The sequence below is a fragment of the Caloenas nicobarica genome, chromosome 17 (genome assembly GCF_036013445.1).
Source record: "Caloenas nicobarica isolate bCalNic1 chromosome 17, bCalNic1.hap1, whole genome shotgun sequence".
In the NCBI taxonomy this organism is placed as follows: domain Eukaryota; kingdom Metazoa; phylum Chordata; class Aves; order Columbiformes; family Columbidae; genus Caloenas; species Caloenas nicobarica.
In genome coordinates, this window is record NC_088261.1 from 2674934 (window position 1) to 2698547 (window position 23614).

Genomic DNA, 23614 nt, shown 5'->3' on the forward strand with positions numbered 1-23614 from the left:
CCGGGCGGGGTGGGGGGGCGGCCGGATCCAACCCCAGAGCCGGCGGGGGGCGGCCGAACCACCCGGGACACCGCGGGGCGGCCGAACCCTCCGTCCCGCTCCGCTCCTCTGCGCGCCCGGGGCCGCTCCCAGGGAAACCCCGACACCCCCTTGGCCCTGCTGGAGCTCCAGCCCTGGGTGGAACTCCCCGCCTCGCTGCGGCCCAGGGCAGCTGCTGTCATTCACCCGGGCGTGTCGCCTCAGCCTACACAGAAGCACCTGGGTGTTGCTTTTCTCTTCTCTAAGAGGTTTGTTCCCCTCCCCGGCCCGAAAGCCACTGTCTTGTCTTCCCTTCCCACCCATCCCGCGGGAGCCCGGTCCCCTCACAGCCGCTGCTCCGCCCCGCCGGAGCCGAGAAGCGGCGACACGGCCGCTCACCTCCGGCCACAGCGGCCTCCTCAGCGTCCGTCCTTCCCGCCTCTGCCCCGGGGCCAATCAGCTGACAGGAAAGGGTCCTGAAACACCAATCAGCAAATCGCAGACTGAGCCGCTCCCGCCTTCCCCTGCTGCGCTATGAGAACCAATCACGGAGGGCGTTGCTGGCTTCCGCTTGGACTCGTTGCTAGGCAACCAGGAGTTTACCGTATGGGAATCCTATTGCAAGATGCTTTGATACTTTTTGTAGTTGTTATTTATCTTGTTTTAAGCATAGTGCACAGAAAGCACTGTCTTGGAAACTAAAAAAAGAGTCATTTAGTAAAGTCAGTGGCTTTTAAACATTGCTGCACATGATAGGCCCGGGGAGAAGCTTCAACACAAACAATACTGGCAATTCCCTTTGAAATTTAAAAGTATTGATATCTATGATTCGATCCAAATCATACACTTTTTTTTTTTATTTAAATACCACTACAGCATATAAAATTCCACTCAGAAGAGAAGGAAAAAAAATACATACATTTGGATTATTTACATACTTTACATCAAGATGACAAAAATTATACTTGTTATCAGATGGTTACAGTGCTGGTAAATCCTGGAGCGCAAATGAAAGCGTTTGTCGGGCTTCCCCCATCGCTGTCCAGCAGGAGGAGAGGCCAAACTACACAAAACTTCCTCAAGGCCACACCAAAGAATCAGACCATTATTTCTAGAATAAAAATTGGTCTTAATTGAAAAAAAAAATTACTGATTTAAGGACCCTGGATGCTGTCATTTAAGAAAAGAGCCAGTGCTGGATTGACAAGTTTAGCAGTTCACATATGTTGAAGTACTACACCCAATTCTGGCACAACAGCCAAACTTTAATTTTCTTTTTCTGTCACAAAAGCACACGCTGCCTCCCAGAAGAGCTTGTGCAACTTTCAAGAAACTCCCGAATATTGCACCATACATCCCTTTCTGCAATGCTACAAAACACATCTGTCGAGGCTAAATCCTGCAGCTTTTGCATATGGAAGAACCACCAGCTTCACGCACGGAACACAAAGGATTCAGCCTTCCTGTTCTCCGAGCTGCACGTAACCACTTGGGTACGGCTGAAATCCGTCGTCCCTTTCATTACGGGGAAATCAGCTTCTGTCACAGTCACCCGCAACACTGATTTCTTTTTTTTAATCCTATCCTAATGATATCCTAAGATACCTATGCACTTATTTCTTTAAGTCTTTCTCATCCCTTTTAAACTAAACCACCTGAGCTGCACTAAAAATACATATTCTTTAAAAGTCACATATATACAGCTCATTTTCGTAGCAGTACTTTTTTTTTTAATAAACTTTTAGACCGGTTTCATATTTTTCGTGAAGGCTGGCTATGTGTCATGGTGCAAGTTACTTAGACCATTTTTCAAGTCTTCCTTGGAATATTTTATTCCATCTTGCTCTGCAAGGCTCTGGAACAAGAGTTCATTTAACTTCAGAAAAGCACGTGAATATTAAATTCTTCCTACCTATCGTTTTGCTGTTTGCTCAACAAATTAAGTATCCACTGCTTTCAGGGTGTTATAAAACCCTTTCAAGTGTGTTGCCGTATCACTTCAGAAACTGAGCAAGCCTGAAAATCATGCTCAGTTACACTGGAAATTATTTACCAGCCCCTGATATCGGACTCAAAAGTTTTCACTGGAAGCAACATAAGCCTCTTTAAAGAATTCTTTTCTTTTCAGACATAACTGAATTGAATTAATGAAAAACACAGACCTCTTGTGCTCCAGTTCCTCAATCCATTTTCGCAGCTTCCTCCAAATTTTAGGCACCACAGACCACGGGACAAGCTACAGTACAATTGTGTGTTCTTCCTAAACTCCACTTACGCTCATGTTAATTATTTCAATGATTGTATTTTCAACACATTGGCATAACCGAACATCAGGGTCCAAACATGCGACGTCCCTTGAACAACTTTTGTTAAATGAATCGTTACAGAGTCCTGACAGATCATGTGGTTTCTCCTTGAGTTGCTGGAGACCTAGAAAATTAAGTAGAAGAAGGAAATTACACCTAAATAAATAAATACATTTTAAAAACTGTTGTATTACACCCATGACACAAACATCTATGTTATGAAATTCCGAATTTGCGCCATCTCTGTTTCATGCACCAGGTTTAACTCCGGAGATTATTTCTAGAGACACTACAACATTTCTTCTTCATTCACCTGTGTAAATTTCATAGTGCATTCCAACTGCATTCAAACTTTTGAAACATTAATATAATTTTCTCCCTGAGACCATGACATTACTTTTGAATACTTCACTTACGTGTAATGATTGGGTCGAAGTCTCTTGTCTGCGTAGCAACATCAGAGGCACAAACTTGTCCTATTTGTATCAGCAGAGACATAATATCCTCATAAAGAGGAGGAAAGGCTTGGCAGAAGGACACCAAACAAGGCAGGGTCGGCATAAAAAACGCGTAGCGCTTTGACTGGGTTAAAACTAGCAAGGAAAAGGAAATAAGTAAAAAGCAATTACTACAAAAATCCAGTCAAGAATTGTTACTTTTACACTCATAATTAACACAGCGGCATTCAGATAAAGCTGCATTCAACCTACACAAATAATTCTAATTTACACGCTCATGTATTTAGGGGTTGCTGACGTGCTCACCTGTGAGCAGGGTTCCCATCACATTGATCGCTAAACGAGCCACGCTCAGAGATTTGGGCAGCGCGTACTGGATACACAAAAATGAAAGTAACTGGATGGCAAATATCTGCTCAGTAGGCAAAGGCAAAAGAGAAATAAGCAACAAAGTTACAGATTGCTTTGCACTTTCTATCCAAAGCTCTTCACATAACTTATAAGTTAGTAAATATTCTCCATTTTACCAATGAGGAAAAGCCTTAATAAGAGTTATTGTGAATTTTTCCTGCTGACATTAAGAAAAACCACCCACATATATTTAATGTTAATCAAAGTACCAGCATTAATGTTCCAGAATCTCCTCCACAGACATTAACGATAAGCAATAAAGTAACACACAATTTACAAGAATCAGTAGTGATATAGCCTGGAAAAAGCCATGAGGATGAATAAAATTTTCATCTCAAGGCCACTTCACCTGTTCTACACAATACCTTTGCAAAAAAGGTTTTCCAAATGTGAACTTTCATAGAAGTTACTGTAGCTATGAAGTATCAGATAAAAACTAAGTAGGCAAAACTTTTCCCAACTGATTTATACTCAACATAAAGAATGAATGTCATTATTGAAAAGTGCTTTTATTCGTGTCCTTGAAGGTAGTATCAAAATTCACGAGTATTTCCTGAACAAGTGTAGAGAGACATGTTAGAGGAGTTGTCACAATCCTCGACTGAAGAGGATTTAAAGGCCAGGCCTTTAATTTAAGGTAAAAGTGCTACGGATATTACCTTAATATCCCAGGCAAGTTAGGACAGGACTTTTTTTAGTGATCTATTTATCTTCTCCCCTTAACCGACACTTCCTCAGGGTTAACTACTGCCAGCGCTTCCAAACCCGCTGACTGGACAGTACCTGTTTTTCCAGTTCGGGCTGGGCAATGAGCTCGGGTATGAAATCCAGACAGATGTGCATCGACGGAATCCCCGCCACCGTCAGTGCCAGCAGTTCACATGGGTAACCCTGGGTGATTAAGGAAACGGACATATCAAACGTGTTTTAAAAATCCTCCTTCAATTAAGATATTAAATTAGACCTGCGTTAACACTTTTTTCCTAAATGAATATACTTGTAAATCTCTTTTGTTCACAATTAGAAGCAACAGGCCTGTATCCCAAGGCAACATGAGGCAGGCTGGGTGACAAACCCAGGGTCTGAATCAGTTTGTTATCCTCAGTACTGAGGGTGTTACTGGCACATCCACTCCCCAAGACCATACCAGGCTGCACTGACCCTTCCCTTCCACGTCTTTTCCCTGTGTTCCAAACCATTACGACTTTTTTAGTCACCTAATCAGTTCCAGGTCGAGGCAAATTAACTCCTTTTAAAGAGACCACCATCTGGCAACGAGCAATTTAACACACACTAAAACCACATTTATGTTAAAACACTTGCTAATCTTTCCCCTCTTCTTTTTTTGAAGGCGTGCAGCTGCTTTAGCAGGGCCAATCTTTCTCCTGCCACCCTCAAGAGATAAACTGTGCCCTAACAAAAAGAAAAGGAGATGTTGACATTTGAAGCCAAATTACAGCTTTGAATAATGAGTATACTAATTTAAAAACATGGCCAGAAAAAAAAGTAACCCGCCAAAGATGTGGAACAAGTAATTATAAGAAGATGAGGCCAGTTTTTCTTGGCCTAGAATGGACAAACTATTTTGGTACCAAAAAAAGGGCAGAGGATCAAACGAAGCACGTGTTTAACAATAAGGAGAGACGGGCGGCAGAAAAGTGGGCCATTAAAATTCCTGAGGATCACAGCAACAGCATTCAACTGCCTTCCACCACTTCATTTGGCTCTTTCTTAACTAGAAAAAAACACGAAAGAAGTAAAACAGCGCAAAGCAGACCTGGAAATGAACTAGTTTGACTATGTTGGGATCAGCAATGTACATCTGATGCAGCAGGCAGCAGATCAGACACTGGACCTCGCGAAGGTTACACAGCAAACTATCTTCTTCCTCTGGCTCGGGGCTCTTGGGGCCTGCGGCACCACAAACACTCTTCAGCAAACTGTGGGGGTTACTGCTCTGGGCTTTCTCGTCTTCTGTAGGTAAGCAGATCTCTAGAAGAATCTGCACAGCAGCACTGTCCTGTGAGGAGAAAGGCAATAAAACACGCATCAAGGGCTCCAATGAAATCAAAGAAATCCAATACAAAGTAATGACAATTTAAGAAACAGAAGACTGTCAGGTGGCTAGAATTTCTAGCTATAGAGTTTTTTATACGGAATAAAACCAACTCAGTTCAAGAATCACAAATCCTGTAGAATGTTAAAAAAAGCCCCCAACACTTCACCTGGCATCATTTAATATCCATTTCTTCCCCCTTACCTGCGCAGCAAGCAATGCATTTTTTAATTCTTCCCTTGTAACTTCTGGGGCCTCTGGACCCATTGTGTTGTTTTGGGATGGTCTAATGTCCTGCTCCGCTGTTTCTTTTAGGTGAGAATTGAGGTAAGCTTTGGAAGCAAGGAGATACCCATTCAACATATGTAAAGTTATATCCATCAGAGGAGGACTCCTGATACGGGAACACATGAGAAAATAAAGGCATTTCAGCAAGCGGAACAATAAGACAGTTGTAATCTGAACAAACTAAAGCATTCCTCAAAGGCTCATTTGGTTTAGTCCGCTTCTCTCGTGCACACACACAGATGGGTACACCCTACGAAACCAAGGAACTGCTGAAGAGACTCATTTCTGAACAAAGGAAACCCAGAAAGTGTTGGCTGTATGTGAAGGAAAAATAATTATCTGACTGATGGGGAAAAATAAGGCAGACAAACTCTGAACTGCTTCCACAATTCTCAGATGGTAGTTTTCATCGCATTATAAATCTTCCTAACAGTTTAGGAACATAGGATTTTCTATTTGCATCCAGGGCTGAAGGGACATACATTTTCAAATTTCACCTCCGGGCTGGGGATTAAAGATGTCATCAACAGAGACTTATGTCTAGCAGAGCTGCAGCAACTCAAATCAAAACTGGAGTCAGGGCTCAATTGCTAAAAGGCAAAGAGCGACACTGCATACAAACAAGAACATGAAGAACAAATCAAGTTCACTATCAGCTATTTATTATGAACAAAAGGATAATACAAAACGGGAAAAATGAACCTCAACTGACAGAAAACGTGAAAAAGAATATACAAGGCAGAAACCTCGGGGCTGAAGTACAGTTAAAATAATTAACCATATCTTTTTTAAGAATAACAGATGCAATTTTCTTCATAACTATGAAAAAGTAAAGTTATAGTTTACAAATTCTGACTAATTGTTTGCATTACTTCATATTCTCCTTAAAAGCTGGTCCGTTGCTACCACTTATGATCATTTTCACTACTAAAATTCTCAGCTAATTCTTCTGCATCGGAGCCATAGAGCAGCATTACACATCCTCTTCTGCCGTCACTGACATCTAGAGGAACTCATTTCTAAGTGCTACTAAAAGACTTTGTTGGGAAATTAAGCAAATCTCCCCTTGTCACAGCCATCAAGCACCCACTAGCAGAAACTTTTCCCCAAAAAGCTGGAATACCGGGAGGGGTGGCAGAGGACAGCAGGTGGCAGATGTGACACCTACAACCTCAACGACCCCCATCGCATGGCAGCAGACATTATAAACACACTGCAACGCCTGCTTAGCACAAATTCACACGCACACATCTAAAATGGACGATCCACGTACAAATCCCAAAGCTTGCAAACTAGCGCTTGGTGGAAGGTTGTGCAACAAGACACTCAGGTGGACAGCATGACACGCTGAGACCGTGCACAGCTCACTCAGTCCTCTGACCAACAAAAAAGATGGAAATTACAAGCTCATACGATGAGTTTGAAAATTTGTTTTGAAGTACTGAAAGCTTTTAGAAGTTTCCTATGAGACACTTTTACGTTCGGCATTCGCTATGTATCAATGTCAGCACCACTGACCGTAAGAAGCCAAAAGGAGGGAGACACTTACCTGTGAACTCTGGGATCACATCTCAGTACAATCAGAGGATCGATCATCAGATCAATCTGAGTGTATTTCTGCTGTCGGACTATTTTTCCTGAAGGCTGCAGGGCATTAACAGTCATCACCCACAACCTAAAATGAGATTATTTTTACAATTTTTTTATTAGATAATCTGCAAGAAAACAAGGATCACATAAGCATCTGAACACTCACTCATCTCAGTTAGCTGCATTTTTCTAGGCCTATCAAGGAGCAAGAGCCCCCAACTTCATTTGCAGCCCCTGACATTAACCAAGATACAGTTAAATTACATTCACTGAAAAGAGCAGCCACACTGTTTTCACTGCGATCGCACATACGGATCCTCAGAAAAGGCACGTTCTTACCAAGGTGATTTCACGTTTCAGCAGCAATTTGTCATAAACGATGCACACTATAAAACTATACTATATTTTAAGTGAACTGGAGATTTTCTTTCCCCTGAGAACAAGAAGTACTGTCCTTTTAAATGCAAAGGTTAAAAATTTCAACAAGCAAAAAGGAATGCAACGCTAACACGTTCTGTTCAGTCACAACCTCTAATTTCCCAGCCAAAGGCACTGGGTCATTATTTTTTAAACAGAAAGTGACAGTCCACCTATCTGCAACGACAAACTACTCGGTATCCTGAGCCTACCTTCTTGGCATGACAGTGTTAAGAACCATCCAAAGTTTATTGACGGTCTGAAGAATCCTCCGAGGGATTCCAGCATTCAGCAAGAGATTCATATTTGATGTCAATACTTCTGCATATGGGATCAATTCACCAGCTGAGAGAAGCGTTAAATGTTCTAAGATCTGCATCAGCTGGGTGTGATTTCCAGGCAGCATGGAAAATGCTATAAAATAAAGACAATGGGATCTTGGTAAAACTGCACTTCTGATATTTTTTTTCTGACTTGGCAGCAGAACATTTTCATTACAGAAATGCAGTACGATCACATGAATTAAACAGCTACACACTTCCAAACCCGCTGTATTCCATCTGGTCTGGAAAGAACACTGCTTACTTCACACCAAGTTATTTACCTTCCTGGAGCTGCTTGGGAGAGTGATTCTTGGCGATATTTGTAAGCAGCATCCTCCTCAGCAAGGCATCGGTGCCCGTGATCTGTTCCTCACAGATCCAGTCGTCCACAATGCAGAGGTGTGGATAGTTGGTTGCAAGAAGGCGTAGCAGTGCAGAATGCAAACCTTTCAGGGTGTGAAGGAAGTAAACATCTGAGATTTAAGTAGCAACATCTCACCTGAACACATTTGTGCCTATCATTGCGACAACAGACCTTAACTGAATCCCTCCGGAGAAGTTCAATGAGCTTGCGTGTTTATAGCCTGATATTCTAACTCAAAGCAAAGGAAAAACTACCTTTGGAAAGGTGGGAGAAGCCTACAGCAACTATTAAACTCAGTCGGGAGTAATTATAATTCTCAGGTTATTCCCACTCTAAAACCTACCCTAGGAAGGTGAGACCTGCTCTAAAAACAACTGCATTCCCCAAACTTTCACTCTGACCCTTCAAACACAGCTGTGATCTCACCAGTTACTACTGCCGGATTTTAAAAGAAAGGAAGGCAGGCTACGAAACATGGCAGGCGCGGAGCAGGGAACACGCTCAGCGTTCCCCGGCCACGCACGCGGGATCACCACAGACACACCTCCCAGCTCCTGCTGCAGCCCTTGCGCCTGCCGGATCAGGTACTTGATCGGAATCTGGTCCATTAATGCTGAGGAGTAGGACTTGGGTTTTTTCTGCATCCCAGCTATACGGAAACAGGACAAGAAACCATGCATAATGGTTACAGTTGGAAAAACTAATTTCCCCAACTGAATCAAGAAAGCAAGTGTAAAGCACTTGTCTCTATATTATCCAGGTAAAATAGAGAAAATCCCAAATAACACACCTCATTCCTGTTAAAGTATTAAATTAAGCTCTTCAGGAAACCACTTCTGTGAACATTTCCATTTAAAGACCTTCCTGGCATTTAGATTTGTTTGCAAGATCTCCACACTACCTTTGACCAAGTCCAAGTGACCTTGAGATCATAGCTCAAATCTGCACTTTCTTTATTCAAGGTTTTTCATGAAAAAAAAATGGTTATCAGTTGGTACATGGAATTCAAACTGTTGGCACACACAACATCCTGTAGTGAGAGGGAAGTTATAAATACAGGAAGAACTGTAATCGATTTAATAGTATTTCAGTCCTTCTTGAATAGCAGGAAGAAAACAGCACTGAAGAATGCTGGAAGTTGGATACCCTGAAAAGGGGCAGGCAAAAACACCCACCAGACGTAAATGCTGTTTTCACTGAAATTAAAATCCATCAACAAACTACACAACATTCTTTCAGAACTGAAGTCTCAATTTCAAAGATAAAAAGAGAACATTCACTATTGTCAACCATAAAATTGCCAACCCAAAGGAATGTATGTGCAAGCGGGACGACACATGAATAAATCAAGATCTGAAGTAATTAAGAAGTCTTTGTTAATTGTTGCTGTATTTATTAGATGGTCATAAACATTTCTGGTAACTTTTTGGCCAGCCTGGACCTTTTTTAATCTGGAAAACACATTATTCAGCTACAGAGTTTCAGCAGAAACTTTATCTCCTGAAATTCTACAGCATTGCTGTATTTATTATAATAATCTAAATTTTTAATGTTGTGCTTGAGTCTGACAGCAACACGAATTTTAGTTATTGTAAGAATTTCTCTCTTGGCACCTTATTTTCAGTTAACCTGTTTTCCGTGACGCACTCACACATACCCAGTATCTTTGTGTTTGCCAGAAGTGCTTCTTCGTACGACAGGACATAGTAGAGGACAAGCAATTGTGTTGTGATGCTGTATCGTTGACCAAGACGAGTATTTTCTCCCTGTATGTAAAACCAGATACAAAGGTCATGTTTCATTCCTCATTCTTGAGGAAAAAAAAAAAACAACTGATTTACCCACAAATATGAAGAAAGATGAGGCAGTGAGCCTTGTACAAAAATATCAAGCCGCAGGAGGTCCAAGCTCAAAGTTGCAGGGAACTTTTTCTTTTCCTTCCCTTTTGTTTTTTTTAAATGGGCTTCAAACACAAAATGTATTTTTGGTATCTTGGGACACTAATAAGGAGTAATCCTGGGATTCCAAGTAAGTCAATGCTTGCCACTCCTCTGCATGTGTCCAAGTGACCACTCTCCTACTTCTATCTAAATGAAAATGTTTCTTTCAAAACCAACTAGAGCACTTCAGTTAAATGATACCAATCCTACCTAAATGCCTCCACTTTTCAATCCACAAAGTGCTTTCCTTTGGGTTTTTAACAGCATGAGTTGGTTGGTTCCCAAGGAAAAGGGCAAAACAGGGAAAAATGACCATCGTAAAAATCTGAGTAGCACTAACAAGTCACTGCAGTAGGATCAGCAGTTTACTATACAAGCATTAAAGACAAAAACTGAGGCACCTTACAAACTCTGCATCAAGCTTATACACTAACTACTGAACCACATGTTCGCGTTAAAGTACATGAAAGAAGCAAACAAATCATTTACCCCAGAGAGTCCTTGAAAAACATTCAGTATCTCCTGTTCCGTGACAGGCTGATTTGTGGCCTCTGGGTTGGACTTAGTTGCAGGATTAAGAATGGAGTTGATGTAGACATCAATAAGAGGAAGCAACTGAGGATGGAGCGGAGTGGTGGTTTCACACAGCTGCCGATAGATCCAGTCCTAGGAAAAACCGTGTCGTGACATGTCCATGTTCAAGGGCAATTTTTTGTCTGCAAGTACATCGCCTTTTAACGAGTCACAAAAAATGTAACTGACTTTGGAAAGCGTAACCAGTTCGGAGTTGGGCCTGGTGATAAACTGCATCCTGGACCCTGCTCTGTACAGACCCACCGATAAAACTTGTCTTGGCTGGAAATAACATTCTGACTATGATTTTATTAAGCGCAGACACAGGGCGACATAATTTTCTTGCTACTTTTAACTTCACTAAGTTGTGGTCTCTGGATAACAGAGCTAACGCTGGGTACCCTAACTTAACGCACAGTTCCTCCTTAAATTACATGGTAATAGGCTATAAGATTCATAAGAATTCTGCCTTTGAAACATAGTCAACATTCAAAATTATGAACAGAAATAAAATGCGGGCCATACCTTAATGGAGACTTTGTGCTTGGTGAATGATCGACTTTTTAAAAGCTGGTAAATGCAGTGAATAGGTAAGAACCCAGTGATGTTGGCACTGAGATTGCCCGTGACGGGCACACGAACCGCGTGGGCCGTAACAACCTAAAGGGAAGTCATAATTAACAAGAAAAACACCACAAATATCCACTTTATCACTATGCATAAGCACAAGGTGACAAGTCGCACAGCTACATTCTTTCTGGCATTTACTTACCTTTGGTTGTTTGGGAGCTGAAGAACGTTTTTAAATAGTTTGATACAGTATGTGTAAAACTGTAGCACATGTACTACATTTGTGAACTATTTCCTGCCACTTCAAAAAACAAAATACCTGTTCAGTGAAAATCTCCTGCGTGAAGATTGTCTTCATTCTGCTGAGCGAGCTGGGCTTAATAACAATCTGAAACAAAGAACAAAGTACTTGTAACTTTAAGTTCTAGCTTTTTTATAAGTAAGTACTGCAAATTTATTTTATAAATTGTCAACTTTTAACCTTCTAAAACTTGTCTTCACTGGGATACCAGGAAAACATTGCATCCATACTTCAAATGTAAACCAAAAGTACTTTCAAATGTCAAGTTCTTCATGTCTTCCCTACTGTAAAAATCACCTATCTAGATTTTCCATTTGACGAGACACTGTTTCACGATAGTAAATTGAAGGCAAGTCTCCCCCGGTAATTTTCATAAATTAATTAACGCATATGGAGATATTTCTTTGAACTATTTTAAATTAAAAGTTTGCAGCTCAATTAGGAAACTACTTCAATTAGTCTTCTAAAAGAGTTCATTTCTTGCAAATAATGATTTCAACAAGTCATCTGCTATCACAACATTCCTCTGTACCAAGAGGTATATGTATAGTTTTACGTTTTTATAGACCAACTAAGTTAGATAGCTACCCATTTTTTTACTTTACATTTGCTTTAAGCATGTTATTAAGTATATTAGCAAAACTTTATATCAAAACTAAAGCAAATCCAAGAGTATAAATAAACAGTTAAAAGTTAATTTTATCAGAGACCTGTACGTGCTAGAAACAGTTCAGGATTTACCTTCATTCCCAGGGTGGAACAGACCAAATCGATGATAGCGCTGAGCTGATTGCTGTGGAAATACATGGCTACCAGGAGAAGCATCTCTCCGAAAGAAGCTGACACGCCAGAAATGCTAATGATAATGAAGAGGAAGAGTTTATTTCCAAGAGGACATAAGGAAATGTGAGATTAAAATCATTCAAAATCAAGGGCAGCCTGTTCTCACCTTTCAAAGTAAGCTTCTTCCTTTATCATCCAACTGAGCCACATTACCATCAGTTGCTCCTGCTCTGGGGTGCTGCGCAAAGAAAATTCATAAGAGAACATCTTCCTGAGAACTACCCCTAGTTATACTAACAATAACTAGCAGAAAAGCCAGTATTTGAGGAATCTTATGCCAAGAGACTTTTTGTTATTTTCACTTCAGCATCAAAGAGCTGATAAGTGCTGATATTTAGCACAAACTTCAGTCCAACTGTCAGGAAATTTCCTGTCTTGAATGCACAGGCACAAGGCTACATCCATTAAACACCTACACTGCTGCTCTTCTGAACAGGGTCTCTGAAGAATTTAGCCATAAACTTGTTTAATGGAAAAGTGAACTAGTTAGGCCTACTTGAGCCTTCAAAAACCATTCCAAACTCAGCTAATACCAATGCTGCCCTCTCAGAAGATTTGCTGTCAACAAGGGGGAGAGCAGAGCAGAATACCGATTTCCTCACTACAGCATGAGACAAATCCCTTCAACCACCATACGGAGATTTGTATAAAAATGAGGAGCAAAAAAACTGCAGCTCTGGGGAGGTCACTGCCCTAACGGTGCTAAAACAGAAGGTCTTTACGAAGCTCCTCCTTTCCGGAGAGGTACCTGACGAGCGTGGAGAAGGCCAGGAGCATGCAGAAGGAAAGGGACACAAAGCGAACACCAGCTGGAGTCGCGGGAGGTCGGCTGGTCATCAGCTGCAGGAGCTGCTCAGCTTCTTCATCCGTTGGCCTGAACGGGACAGAAAAAGAACAAAACCCACCACGCTGGAAATCTCTTCACCTTTAAATTAGCAATCTCATCACAGTGGTTAAAGAATAATTTTTGTGTTACTTAATCTGCTTATCAAGTTGCCATCAATAGACGAGTATCAAGATTAACTGGCAATTCTCTTTGAACTTAAAAGACATTAAAATCTCTGTTAAGAGAATAAAAGCAGTGAGAAAACTTCCCCAAGATATAATTTTGCTTATTAGTACAAAATACCTAAATTAAAACTAACAAGGCGTGAAGATGCTACATTAGCACTTCCTAAAAGGTAAACGCAAAGAAATTCTAAATTCATGTAGTGTATGTCGCTAGAGTTTTGAGCTGCTTTCTCTTCTACACGCCGCTCCCACCACTCAGGCCTAGACTTCATTAACAAATCAGCTGAACTGATCCTGTAGCATTAAAGAGAGCACCACGTTTCTTGAGGCAGCTTGTGTTAGAAGTGCCCAAAGCTCTCAACTTCTGCTTAAACCCACAGGCAGTGAATAAAAAACACATTAAAACATCGATTACTTGAGCCCAGCAATTCCCATCAAAGCGCAATAGAGACGTAACAATGCGCTGGCTTTCACGACGTGCTCTTCCTTCAGTCCTGAATACACAGACACATTTGGCGCCGTATCAACATCTGCTTCTTCAACAATGTGTGTGCTGCGAACCGTGGGAAGGATTCCCATGAGCTCCAGGAGCAGCTGCCTCCTCATTTGCCAAAGCACAGAACTGATATTATCTCTTTTTCGCTGTGTAAGAGGTCAAAAGATGAGAACAACAATGTCAAACTCATCCCATCAAACAATGGATTACATAAGAGCTTCCTTAATGATGAAGTCGAGGGAGGCAGAAAGGGAAGAGGATTTTTTTTTAAATATAATCTTCAGTACCAGGGCAACAGGCAACACACAATCATCTTACAACAGCTTATTACATTGAAACACAAGCTGTAATAACTCAACTACCTACGCAAGTCAAGATGCGACTTCTTATTGTGAACACTGAGAATGAATACATTCATCAGGTAAACATTACAAACGCACAGTTCCTTGGTTTCCATGCCTAAATATCTCTCAGAGGAACAACCGAATTGCTGCCTTCAGAGATGCCATTTATAGACCTGGTCCCAGAAGAAGAGGTTACCTGTAAAGGTTGCTCCAAGACATGAGACAGGATTTATACGCATTCAGACAAATACGGGCGCCCACATCCAGAAAAGTTACAGCAAGCCATAAGAATACTTTTTTTAAAAGCAAAATATTCAAAGATTTTCATACCTGTTGGCCATTTCGGATAAAAGTTCCAAACCAAGTTCGAACCTTTGCATTTGTTCCAAGCAGCAAACCACTCACAAAACACACCAGGTCACTCACTCCATCATCTGAAGATTCATTTTTGGTGTGATCCAAGGTCAAAGCCACACCAAGTCCTGGCAGATGACACTCTTCCACCTAGATAAAATGCCCAGGCTCAATCATCTTTTTTGGTTTTAACGCTCCAGTAAAGATCATAGTGATGATTCTCATGACAGACTAGTGACACGTACCACCATGCCTCGGACCCTCAGAGCTTGGGAAGGGTTCATTTTACACAGGTGGCGAAGAGCTTCTGTTCTCCGACGGCCTCCAACACTCTCCTCATCCTGCCGTTCACCGTTCTTAATCAAACCCCTACAGACTAAATACCCAACAGGAGGTGTAAGGAAATCTGGCCTTTCCAAGAAAAAGACACATAAACACAAAGCCAAGCTCTTCTGCTCAGCTGACTAGGATTTATTCGCTGGGCCACACAAACGTTGTTTGGGCAAGAACTCACGACCTACAGTATATAAGCAGAACAAGGAAATGGTTTTTCTCCTCAGAGAAATCACAGGGTCATTACAGATTTACGCATCATTCCATTACTGCTTATACTCCCTCTAACGTAACCTGTGCATCTGGCAGGCCTGGAGACGGAAATCTTATTGCGAGGTAAGGGATACTAAACAGAAAACATCAATACAGATTTTTCACCCCGTAATATGGCTCAGTGTGAGGGACAAGAACTACTAGCAAGGTCAGAGCAGGTTCAGAGTCCCAGCCGTTCACTGCCCATGACCTACACGTGAAACGGTGCAACAAGAGTCTACAAGCAGGCTGCAAAAAAAGGGCATGAACGTGATGAGATGAGGAACCCATCAGCACCTCTAAGTACAAATGCATCCAAATTATACTTCATAAGCCAAACACTCTCCCATTCAAATATTTATGACACAAGGTTCAGCCCAGAATTAACTATATTACTAGAAATAATTTCAAAACTTTAGAAAGCTGGCCAAGGAGAAACTGCGACTCACCCTCATTAAAGCTGTCGGGAACGTTGGCCACCAGCAGGCAGAGGAACCAGGCTCCGTTCTTAACGTGCAACAGAGCTTCAGCCACGTCGACTATCGGCAACAGTGACGGCAGCTCTAGATAAAAAGAGAGTTTTCAAAGTCACACTGTTGCACTGTGAAACAACTAGAACCTTGCTTTTAATATGCATTTCAATAACACATTCAAATCGATGAATGGAAAAATCAACCTGTGATCTATTCCTCCTTCAAAGAGCTAAACAGTCGAGATGAACCTTAAATCAGTCACACAGCTCCAAAAGTTGCGGTTTTTTTACATTTGTAAGAAGTTAGAAAACACTATAAATACAGAATACTACACCTGCTTGCAAAATGCAGAGAACATCTGCTGCCTCCTCCAGATAAACAGGACTCTCGAAGAGCTCAGAAGATTTGAGAAAAAACTCGCCATTCGATTCTGACACCTACAAGACATTGTTCATCGTCGCTGAACAGGTTTTATGAAGCAATTCATCTTTTATGACTTTAAACTCAGCAGATTTAATACATTAAAAACTGTCCAAAATGTACCGCTACAAACACAGAACAAGCAAGAAATGCGTTTAAAATAGGATGTATTTACTAGCAGAACTACTTCAAATGGCTGGGATCATTGCTTCTTTCCAGAAGAAAGAGAAATAGCTCACTGACAATTCTAAAAACATGGTAAGTTTACACAAGGCAAATAAAATGCTGGGGGTGGGGAGCAAAGAGGAATACAGTGGCCAATATGATAGTGTGATCAGAGTGAAGAACTGGATAGAGAAACACCATAATTTCATTTTCAAACACAATTTCTGCACTGATGCATCACAAAATCACATTGAATTTGTGTACAGTATATTACAGAATACGCAGAGTCTTTATCACATTAGAAATGATGACCCTCATTTGTTCTGGGGAAGACAGACTTCCTCTAGGAAGCCGGGGTCACAAGGAGTTCCATCACATACCACCTTCCAGCCACAACGAGACTTTAAGTCTTGGTGAAGCAGGTAATATCTGGAGAAGAATACTCACACACACCAGCAGCGCCAGAACCAGACAGCGTATCAATCTACTCAGAGTGCAAAATTCACAAGCGTCCAGAAACGGAGAAATTTACCTTGTTCATAATCGCCAGTAATTCGCTAAGTACGAGCCGGAGTCGCCGAGGTGAATCGCTGTGCTCGAACTCCAGCGTCAGCCCGTGCTGGAGCTGCGACACCAAGATGCTTTCTCCGCTGCCTCCTCCGAGCTTGTGCCTAAGGGTTCAAACCAACACCTGTTACGTGTTTCTGCAAACACAAAAACGTTACCAGCCAAAGGAAGACAGCGATTCCGTGGGGATTTCTCCTGCCACGCCAACAATCAGAGAGGACTGTCGTAGCCGTAGCACCTCGTGAAACTGAATTCAGTTTATCGAAATTTCAAGGGCCTCTGTTCCCCAGCAGCTCAGACACCGCCCAAGGAACCTGACCCCGCTCTTCACCTCCCCAAACCCGCCAGGCTGGGCAGTTCCCCACAAGGACATCATGACAGGGACACCAGCTGCTCTGTCAGAAACCGGGGTTTTCCTGGGCGTTTACTCAAGGGACACGGACACGATCGACCAGCTCATCCCGGCGCTTCAGCAGCAACGACAAACAAACGAGCTGGAAAGGCCACACGGCGGCTTTCCCCACGGAAAACGCCCTTCTCCGCGTTACCGCAGCTGCTGCTCTTTGCTGGCGTCCTGCTCCAGGGCGTGGAAGTCCACGGAGAGCAAGGCCACGATGGAGTTCACCGCCTCCACGCCCGAGAGGAGCCGCAGGATGAGCTTCTTGTCCTGCGCCCAGCTCTGGCTCTGGTCGGCGGGGGCGCACAGCGCCATGCGCACCAGGCAGGGTAGCAGCAGCCGCAGCTCGGGGTCGCTCAGGGCGGCCAGGCGCACCACGTCCACCTTCTGCATGGCCTCGAACGCGTAGGGGCTGACGAACTGCAGGCCCGAGCACTCGGCCATGGCGGCGGCGCCTCACGCTGCCCCCGCGCACCAACCGGCGGGAAGTGACGTCACCCGCGCGCGGCGGGCGGGAAGGCTGAGGGGAGGCCCCGCCCCTTTCCTCCCCCCCCCCGGCTGTAAATAAGGCGACACCACAATCAAGGCTTCATGAATAATTTATTCCATTTGAAATTTTTTTTAAAAAGTATAAACCTTTCCCCCCCCCCCCCCCCTCATTTCCTCAATCACAATTTGTACAACTCAGTGTTTATGGCATTCGGCAGCAATAGTGTTTGTTCCTTTAATCGCTTTTATTCCGTCTTTTTTTTTTTTTGTCATGATAAAGACGACGACTCGGCCATGGGAGAAGGTCCCAGCGGAAGGTGACATGTCCAGTAACGAGGCCACAGGCTGTGTCATCCCAACGCGAGCGCTCTGCAAGGTCCTCACGTCCAGTTTGCTCAGAAATAAACCTAAAGCTCGAGATTAGTAACGTCCTGAAAAAGTGACCCTGAGGATTGTGGTAGGTCCCAAATCCAGTTCTACTGTAAATTAAGCTTTACTCCACTGAAAACAAAAAGTACACCCACAACCAATAATAATGAAAAACTTTTAAGTATGAAGCAGAGTCCTGGGTCCTTTACTAAAAAACAAAACAAAACAGGAAAAACTTCCCCAGCTGGAGGCTGTCGAGACAGTAATGTCGTTACAACGTCACCTAATTAACAAATTCTCACAAGAAACCCAGATCAGAACATTGTTTATGCAGCATTACTATCAAACCAGACTGATATGCTGTGCTGTTGTGCAGCAAATTATACGGTGCAATAGCATTTTAAAAAACATTTTACTCTTATTTTTGAAAGCTTTAAAATAATGCGACATAATATTTTGATATTACAGTATTAACAAATAGTGCTTGATTAAAGACATCTGCAAGTCTTCATAGCAACACATGAAGTTAAAATTACCAGCGGAGGTAAATACAGAAATACAATAATCTGCGCCATAACTGACAGCTAAGTAAGAACATAGCTGAGGATTTAAATATAAATTCATTTACCTTTAATTATTTCAGGAAATGTTAGATCTAAACGTTACAGCTACTTAAAACAGAAGGGTTGTTGGCAAGTACAGCTGGTGGCCTGCTGGTCAGCATCAGGGTTTTCAGAAATCTGATTCAAGTAGTTGTGAGTCAAAAGTGATAAATGGCTTAAATACAGTAATAGCTAGGTTAAAACACGTTTTTTTAAATTGGAATGGAAGTATCTCAGATTCTTCTTTCACGGGATACCTAAAAGGAGGTAAAACTCCACCGCCACTTAACAGAGCACTGCCAGGAGCAACATTTTCTTGTAAGACATTTTGAGAAGCCAGAGCTGAAATTTTCAAATATTTAAGCTTGTACTTGCTAAAGAACCCAAGTTATTGGCTTGTGGCAATTTTATTTATGAACCAGCTATTATGTGCCCTTAAAACAGTTCAGTGAAAGTAGCTAACAAAAAAAGTACACCCAATGTAGTAGTTGGCTCCATGGTGCTGGTGGCAGGTTTGATATGTACATTGCTGGCGGTGACTATCACTCCAGAAATGGCCCTTCTAATCTTTTCTAGTGGTTATAGTATTAAAATTTGCTTTAATTGCATTTCAGGGGGAAGTGGGAACTGGCAGCTTTCACAGTTGGAGAGTTTCACAGGGAAGGCTGTGGTCCAGGTAACAGAATATAGTTATTACACCAAGGTTCAGGCTGCTGATTCACTTACCTTTCTGAATACAAATCAGATTTCGCACAAAGAAAGCCACATCAAAACCCAGCCCTTGGAACTCAGCTAACTGAGCCAGGGTTAAAAATGACCACTTAGCAACAAAGCTTCAAAAACCAAACAAACAAAGAAAAAAAAATGATAGGACATATGCTCTGAAAAAATTCCAGTTTTAGAAGCACATTTCCACTTCAAAAATCTCAGCCAAATGAGGAAAAAAAACCTTCTGTAAGACAAAAATGTGCCGTTTAATCTGCGCTGCGCTACCATTACCAGGATAAAGTAATGGACAGACCCAGTTTTTAATTCTGTTTATCAAAATACACTAGCTTCTGATTGCACTCATGGTATTTTGAAGAAATGACTGAATTTTCGTCACCAATTGTACAACTTTATACAAAACCAAAAAAGTTGCTAATATTGTATATACATGATTTAGTGAGACTGTTTATAGGAAAAATGATCTCAAGCAGGTTATTTTGCATTTACGAAACATGGTTTTCATGAACACAGTAAGTTCGGTAAATGCAAGCGAATTCTTCCGTGTAGGGGATTAACAGCGGGCGCACAAACGGATCTTAAAACTTGCCCCTTGAACGGTGTAAAGCAGCAAGACAGACAGCGTACAGACCCAGGACAGGGGTTAGCACAGCAGGCTCACGGGAGCGCTGCAGGAGTTCGGTTTTTAATCTGGCAGTCAACTGAGGAACCCAGAAAAAGCAAATACAGTTGCTCTTCAGCACCCGTAGGGGCTATTTTAGAGCAGGATCAGACATTTGGCATGTGCGAGGAGAAAGGAAGGAAACTACTGAGAAAAAATGGTGACTGTAGCTAGAGGGAGAGGTTTAGGAAAGCCTTGGATTTGTCAGTCCCTTCCTTGCAGAGGGCTGAGCCTCCTTGGCACGTGCCCCAGCCAGAGCCTGGGAAGGGGAGGTGGGGAAGGCCACACGCCGATACTTGGGGCCTCCACCGCAGTGCCAAAAATGCGTTAGAAAGGAAAAACGTTCAGGGTTTCGTGCTGTTTTTTTTACTAGTGGAATAAAATCTGAATACCAGAACTCACTGAGAATCTATATACACCACATTTGAGTTAAACACACACCAATCTTAAAGTCAAGATTGACTATTTTTGCGTTTGTAAAATGGTGAGAGCTGGGCTAAATTTCAGCCTTCCAGGAGACTTTGGATGAGATCAGAGTTTTCTGTGTGTTCCGCATCAGATTCACATTTTATCACTAACGTGGAAGAAAATAACGCAGTCACCACAGTGCCAAGAATATCTAGGTAACAACGACGCACGCTGGATATTCTCGTAATATTTAAACTTGGATACTGAAAATAGATCTGAGAATCTAGCCACAGCTCTGAACCATAACACAAACTTCAGTTGAAGAGTTTATTCATTTTATTCTCACTACAAGTTAAACCACCTACAATATCACTTATATATTGCCATTGTTACTCTGTAAAGGTGTGATATAAAATGCTGTAAGACCCGGTACCTTTTCAATTTATATAAACACAGTGAACTTCATTACTGTACATGTACTCTGCAACTACAGCTTAGCTGTAAATCCCCCACACACAATGGTATGGACATTAACCCCTCTATCCCCATTAAACTGTACATCAAGACAATACAAATTTACTGTCCCCACCCACCCCTTACAAAAAAATAATACTCTAAAAGCAACCTACTGCAACTTTTAATTAAGACGATTACATATATTTTAGACCAATTGCTTTAAAGCAAGAAGGCAGTATAAACCTTCTAGGAAAATTTTTATAAAAGAGGTTAAGAAATATAAGACAATTTATACATTTAAAAACTTACAATAAATAAGAGATGCAGGCATTTTTGAATACTAGGTACTATAATCCAATACAAGAACATCTTGATGTTCCGAAGCCATAGGTTGAAACTTATTGTTCCTCGTGTTTCTTCTCATCTCCATGCTTTTAATATTCATTAACCATGACTGGGTACTATGGCTCATTACTCTTCACAAATACTGTGGTTGGGGAAAAATGGTTAATTTTGCTACTAAAAAATGTTATAATACACTTTCTGACCATCATTCTAAAGCGTCCCCACAGCCGATGACTCAAAGCCAGCAGGGCGGTAGGTGCCCCTCTCACAAGTCAAAACAATATTTGCTGGAAGTAACAAGATTCATACCCCATCACAAACAACTTGCACTGAGAAGAATTATAACTTAGTCCTGCAGTGAAATATCCCTTTTCCTCATTTTTGTCTTGCAAAATTCAGATGAAGATCACAGCATATTCATGATAAAGTTATATAACTGATTCAGCACCACAAAATGAATCGGGAGACACGACCGTCTGTCCTGGGTTGCAGGATCACAGGTTAGCCAGGAGAGTGCATTGTACTGTTCCAGAACAAACCTGAAAAGCAAACAAGCTTCCGTCAAGCCAACAGATTTTCTCACTAGTATTTTACGGTCCTCATTTAACATAATCCAGTTTCTTTGGTATTAAAAACATAAACTAGGTTTGCCAACATTCTGAAATAACATGCCTTCAGAATTATTACAAGGAGTTCAAAGCTAAACTTTCTGTCAGCGGAAATTTGTCATTTTAATTGTCTACGCTTAATGTCAAGAGGTTCGCATGTTAAAAAGAGAGACGAACAAATCTGACATTTTCTCAACAAGTGTCCTATGTTTGTATGAGTCTCTCTAGACTCTTGTACTTCAGCATTTCCATGTTCCCACTGATATGCAAGATTCTGGCTTATCTGTAACTGTCTTCCACTCATTTATGCACCACCTTCTGTGTTACACCTCGAATTCTCTTCTAGCTAGAGAAATTAATTGTCTTTCAAATATTTTCAGTTGTAATCACCACTGATTAAGAAGGGCTTAGAGGTGTTTAATCATACTGTTCTACGATAAAGCCATCTTTTAATCAAAGCACAGCAATTTATATTGTCTCTATGATGTACTAAGGGTATCAGCAGCGCAAAGAAGAAACTAACAGCAAGAAAAATAAATATATAGCTTCACTGCATCAGTATTACAAGTGAAAAGCACAATATTTTTGCAAGTGATCAATCATAAATACCTGAGCACATCAGAAGTTTGATTAGAATCAAGCGGATGGGAGTGTTTACTGTGGAGTAGCTCGTCTGATTGCACTGAAGGCACGTGGAGGTGCAAAGAGGCCTAAGAAAGGAGGAGAGATGCCAGCAGTTACTGTGCCATTCAGCTACAGCGCATTTCCTTCCCTCTGTATTGCTGACCTTCCATTCTCTGACACACAAGCCAAACCAAATCTTATCCTTAGGCCATCAACAAGCTCAGGAATTATCAGAATATAGGGGAAATGCATGCAGATCTCTCCTAAAAGCACAGTGTGAATAGTGTAACAAATTCTAGGATTTTTTAAATTCCTTTGCTACATTAAGTGATTTTTCAAAAAGCAACTCAAGTGGCTGAAGATGTCTAGTAATATACAGACTTGGAACTTCAGTTGCTTTCTGTAAGACTGGCTTATTTATATTCCATATGTAGAGCTGCTTAGGGTAAATAACAAATCCTCTATTCAAAAAAATGCCTTATACTAAAGACACAGCTGAGCTTAGGCCAAGAGGAACTGCTAATCCAGACACAAATAGGGCTGAAGAAGATATATCTGTATCATTAGAAAATAAAGCTTAGTATTAGAGATGGCTATTTAAGTCACAAGTGAAAAATGTTAATACAGAAAGTTTCTCTGTAGACTAATGTATGGCCTTAAATGTGCCAAGTATGTTTTGATTGTGCCAGAAAAAGATAAGGGGATCAGACAATATCCAGACAGATGATACAATGGCTATCACTTGGCAACAGCCATCATGGAAAACCTCGCTTTCATACTTTGTGCAATACATAAAGAGATTTACTTTTATTTATTTATTTTTTTAACCCAGTGTAAATGAGATATTACATTACACTTGTGAATCTCCCTCTCTACCGCCGGCCCCACATGGGAGTAAAACATTAACCAGAGATCTGTCTAGAAACTCAACCTATTCTTACAAAATAGCATAGCACAAAGCCAAAGCCAGAAAGGAGGCCAGACTACCAAGAAGAAACCATGAGAAGAACAGAACCTTTCGGAATATTTGCTAATTCCATTAATCATTTTCCTTCC

At 41.5% G+C, this 23614-nt stretch overlaps 2 protein-coding genes across 3 annotated transcripts in view; both read right to left on the reverse strand.

The window, feature by feature from the left end:
- Nucleotides 1-890: 890 nt before the first annotated feature.
- Nucleotides 891-17737, reverse strand: INTS2 (integrator complex subunit 2). The gene is made up of 24 exons (XM_065647312.1): nt 17422-17737; nt 16839-16977; nt 16056-16158; nt 15698-15811; nt 14909-15039; nt 14640-14813; nt 13885-14111; nt 13207-13332; nt 12565-12636; nt 12357-12471; nt 11634-11702; nt 11270-11404; nt 10661-10837; nt 9889-9997; nt 8776-8880; nt 8149-8313; nt 7757-7958; nt 7087-7212; nt 5454-5643; nt 4971-5213; nt 3977-4084; nt 3089-3194; nt 2741-2917; nt 891-2448 (listed from the first exon to the last, which is right to left on the reverse strand). Exons 1-24 carry the CDS (start codon nt 17712-17714, stop codon nt 2279-2281), a joined length of 3576 nt encoding a protein of 1191 aa, XP_065503384.1. The 5' UTR covers nt 17715-17737; the 3' UTR covers nt 891-2278.
- A 193-nt stretch (nt 17738-17930) lies between these two features.
- MED13 (mediator complex subunit 13) overlaps nt 17931-23614 on the reverse strand; it is a 52085-nt gene continuing 46401 nt past the window's right edge. For both annotated transcript variants that reach the window (XM_065646931.1, XM_065646929.1), the window contains exons 29-30: nt 22544-22644; nt 17931-21865 (exon numbers count right to left, since the gene is read on the reverse strand). In XM_065646931.1, the coding sequence (XP_065503003.1) occupies nt 21733-21865; nt 22544-22644 (234 nt within the window). In that variant the 3' untranslated portion in view covers nt 17931-21732. The remainder of the gene's footprint in view (nt 21866-22543; nt 22645-23614) is intronic.

Coding starts and splice junctions, on each gene's coding strand:
- INTS2 (XM_065647312.1), bottom strand. CDS start 17,714: ATGGCCGAGTGCTCGGGCCTGCAGTTCGTCAGCCCCTACGCGTTCGAG. Junction 16,159..16,838: donor TACTGGCGATTATGAACAAG/GTAAATTTCTCC, acceptor AATGTCTTGTAG/GTGTCAGAATCGAATGGCGA. Junction 12,472..12,564: donor GAAGAAGCTTACTTTGAAAG/GTGAGAACAGGC, acceptor CATTATCATTAG/CATTTCTGGCGTGTCAGCTT.